Below are 2977 nucleotides of genomic sequence, written 5' to 3' on the forward strand. Positions count from 1 at the left end.
GAGGCCGCTATTAGTGAAAGAACATGTGAATGGTTTCAACGCTTCAAGAACGGTGATTTTGACGTCCAAGGTCATGCTCTGTATTTGGTGGAACCAGCTCGGCGTAGTGTATTATGAACTGTTAAAACCGTCTGAAACAATCACAGGCGATCGGACGCAATTGATGCGTTTGAACCAAGCATTGAAAGACAAACGGCCGCAATACAACGAGAGACACGATAAAGTGATTTTGCAGCATAACAATGCTCGACCCCATGTTGCGAAAGTGGTCAAGACATACTTGGAAACGTTGAAATGGGAAATCCTACCCTACCCGCCGTATTCTCCAGACGTTACTCCCTCTGACTATCACTTGTTTCGATCAATGGCACACGGCCTGGCTGACCAGCACTTCCGATCTTATGAAGAAGTAAAAAATTGGATCGATTCGTGGCCTCAAAAGATGACCAGTTTTTTCGACGCGGGATTCGTACGCTACCCGAAAGATGGGAGAAAGTAGTAGCCAGCGATGGACAATACTTTGAATCATAAATGTATAACCAGTTTTTTACAATAAAGCCTCGAATTTCGGAAAAAAAACGGCGGAAACAAAGTTGTACACCTAATAATATAAAAATATTGAAAGAAATACGTAAAAAAAAGCTGTAAACATAAATAATTACAATGAAAAATAGATATAAAAAGAAAAAATAGGAAAAATAAAATGAGAATATAATAATTATTTTTGTTTAAGAAACTTTTATTTTATAACATTATAACTAACTTTTCAATTTTTTATTTATACACATTCTACATAAATTAATTGCAGCTACCGGAATACGTATGGAGTGAAGAGTATCAGAAGGAATTATTTTCCAAACACTTTGAAGCCTTCGATCGATTGCGACACCAAGGTTTTTTTATCGGCGAATTCATCTGGAACTTCGCCGATTTCCGCACCGCTCAAAGTGGGTATCGAATAAAATTTCTTCAATAATTTATCATTTTAATATTTATTAATTCTTTTTAACAATTCAATGCTGATATTATCGTGGAAATTTGTATTAATGGATTATAATAATTCATACATTTATTTCACTGCTTCTTTGTATAACAATTAATTAAAAGAAATTTTCAATTAATTAAATTAATAGCTTAATTTTTTTTAAATTAACAATTTGATTTACAGAGATTTACTAAATTTTTAGATTAAACTTTTTAATTTAAGAGAGGCGTCATTCAAATACCAACTTGATTTCGAAAGATCTAATTTAAAACGCTTTTTAATAATTTTTTTTTGTTCATCGATGTTTGTACGTTGCAGCGTATACCAGAGTGGGTGGCAATAAGAAAGGAATTTTTACAAGAGACAGACAGCCGAAAATGGCAGCTCATCACATTAGAAAAAGGTACCATGCTCTCGCAGTTGAATTGGACGGTGCACAGATACCTGACGACTTCGAAGACTATTACTATTCTTCTCAATACTCTGACTTAAAACTCTGACTGAATATAAAAAAAAAAATTAATTGCGATAATTGTTACGCAAAAAAATCTTAATTTTTGACAAAACTGCATTTTATTTTATCGTTTTGTACATCAATACATAAAAGTTGCACCGATAACTTAACATAGAATTATACCTAATGTATGTATAGTCTATCATGAAATCATTTGTAAGAAAAATATAAATCCATTTTATTCATCTAAGAATTGTTCACATTCATTTGTATGAAAAAAAAAACTTTACATTGTTTTCATATCCATTAATATCATCTGGTACAAACTTTTATACTTCACGTATTCTTACTGTGTACAGAAGTATTTAAATATTTAATAAATATTTAAATAAAGAAACAGCATTTTTCCGAACTTGACATTTTTATATAATTTGTAAAATATATTTACAGGTTGTATTAAAAATTATACATTTAATATATCACAGCCTTATTTGGTGCAACAATGACATACACTTAAAAATACTCACTTGTCAGAAGTAGTTTAGCATGGTTTAGCATGATCTGGCGGTTCCACGATATTCAAACAAGCATCGGCCATTTCCACAAATATAGGTTCTTTCTTCATAGCTAAAGCAATCGCCTCGGTTGGATTTGGACTATTCACAACTGTCTTCATAACGTTGCGCAAATGAGAAGATTGGAGGCACTGTTTCAATTCCTTGCTATCGCGCAACTGCCGTAATTTCTCCAAGGGCACTGTATCTTCCGTTGAAAATTCGTATTTCCGTTGATTGATGCTTTGATGATCTTTAGATTCCTCAGGTAATATTGGAGGTTTGCAATATTGAGTCTTATGCTCTTTGCAACATCCTACAGAGCAACTAAAACAAATGAAAGAGTATTGAATGAGTTACTTAATCATAAAAATAAAATTAATGAAAAATGAATGAAAAAAAGTAAATAAAACTTGATTATAAACTATACAAATTACTTAGAGTAATCAAAATTATAAATAAAATTTACAGCAAAAATTCAAAAAAAGTTTTTTATCAATATTATAATTACGTTATAAATATCTTTTCATAAGTTATATTAAAAATCACAAGTTTACTATTATTCTCTTGTATTGTCGAAAATTAACGTAATAATTTTCAAATGATGAAAATGATAATTTTCGCAGAAGCACATAACCTCAAAAGAATACAATCAATACAAGCAGTTACACTTACTAAGATTCTCTGCACGTTGGACATTTGTAAGGTGCATCATCTTTTTCGCAGACACAACAATTTCTAAATGTCATGATTTAATTACTTCAGAAAGCTATTTAATACGTAAAATTATCGGAGCACATGTCACGTGAATGTATTTACAGGACCACGTGATCCGCGAGCACTTGTATATGGCGTCATCTATGGATCGTTGAAAGAAGCAAATTTAAAGTTCCCGAGATATTTAAAATTTAAATGGCAAATAATTTTCGTTTATTTTTATTGCTTTTTTATTGCGATATTCCAGAAATGAAATAGGAATTTTAA

The 2977-nt window shown here is 31.2% G+C and overlaps 2 protein-coding genes across 2 annotated transcripts in view; one reads left to right on the forward strand and one right to left on the reverse strand.

Annotated features, from left to right (window-relative positions):
• LOC105619129 (beta-glucuronidase) overlaps nucleotides 1–1851 on the forward strand; it is an 11821-nt gene extending 9970 nt beyond the window's left edge. Inside the window, exons 10-11 of the mRNA XM_012200659.1 lie at nucleotides 809–947; nucleotides 1304–1851. Coding sequence (XP_012056049.1) covers nucleotides 809–947; nucleotides 1304–1485 — 321 coding nt within the window. The 3' untranslated portion in view covers nucleotides 1486–1851. The remainder of the gene's footprint in view (nucleotides 1–808; nucleotides 948–1303) is intronic.
• On the reverse strand, nucleotides 1845–2742 carry LOC105619128 (zinc finger HIT domain-containing protein 3). The gene is made up of 2 exons (XM_012200658.1): nucleotides 2669–2742; nucleotides 1845–2320 (listed from the first exon to the last, which is right to left on the reverse strand). The coding sequence occupies exons 1-2, from the start codon at nucleotides 2740–2742 to the stop codon at nucleotides 1981–1983; spliced, it is 414 nt and encodes a 137-aa protein (XP_012056048.1). The 3' UTR covers nucleotides 1845–1980.
• Nucleotides 2743–2977: the final 235 nt, after the last annotated feature.

Source organism: Atta cephalotes (assembly GCF_000143395.1).
Source record: "Atta cephalotes unplaced genomic scaffold scaffold00019, whole genome shotgun sequence".
Lineage (NCBI taxonomy): Eukaryota > Metazoa > Arthropoda > Insecta > Hymenoptera > Formicidae > Atta > Atta cephalotes.

Excerpts from the sequence above, each read along its gene's own strand:
- LOC105619128 (XM_012200658.1), bottom strand. The coding sequence starts at position 2,742 with ATGACATTTAGAAATTGTTGTGTCTGCGAAAAAGATGATGCACCTTAC. Across the intron at positions 2,321-2,668 it reads CCAACGTGCAGAGAATCTTA|TTGCTCTGTAGGATGTTGCA; the intron begins GTAAGTGTAACT and ends CATTTGTTTTAG.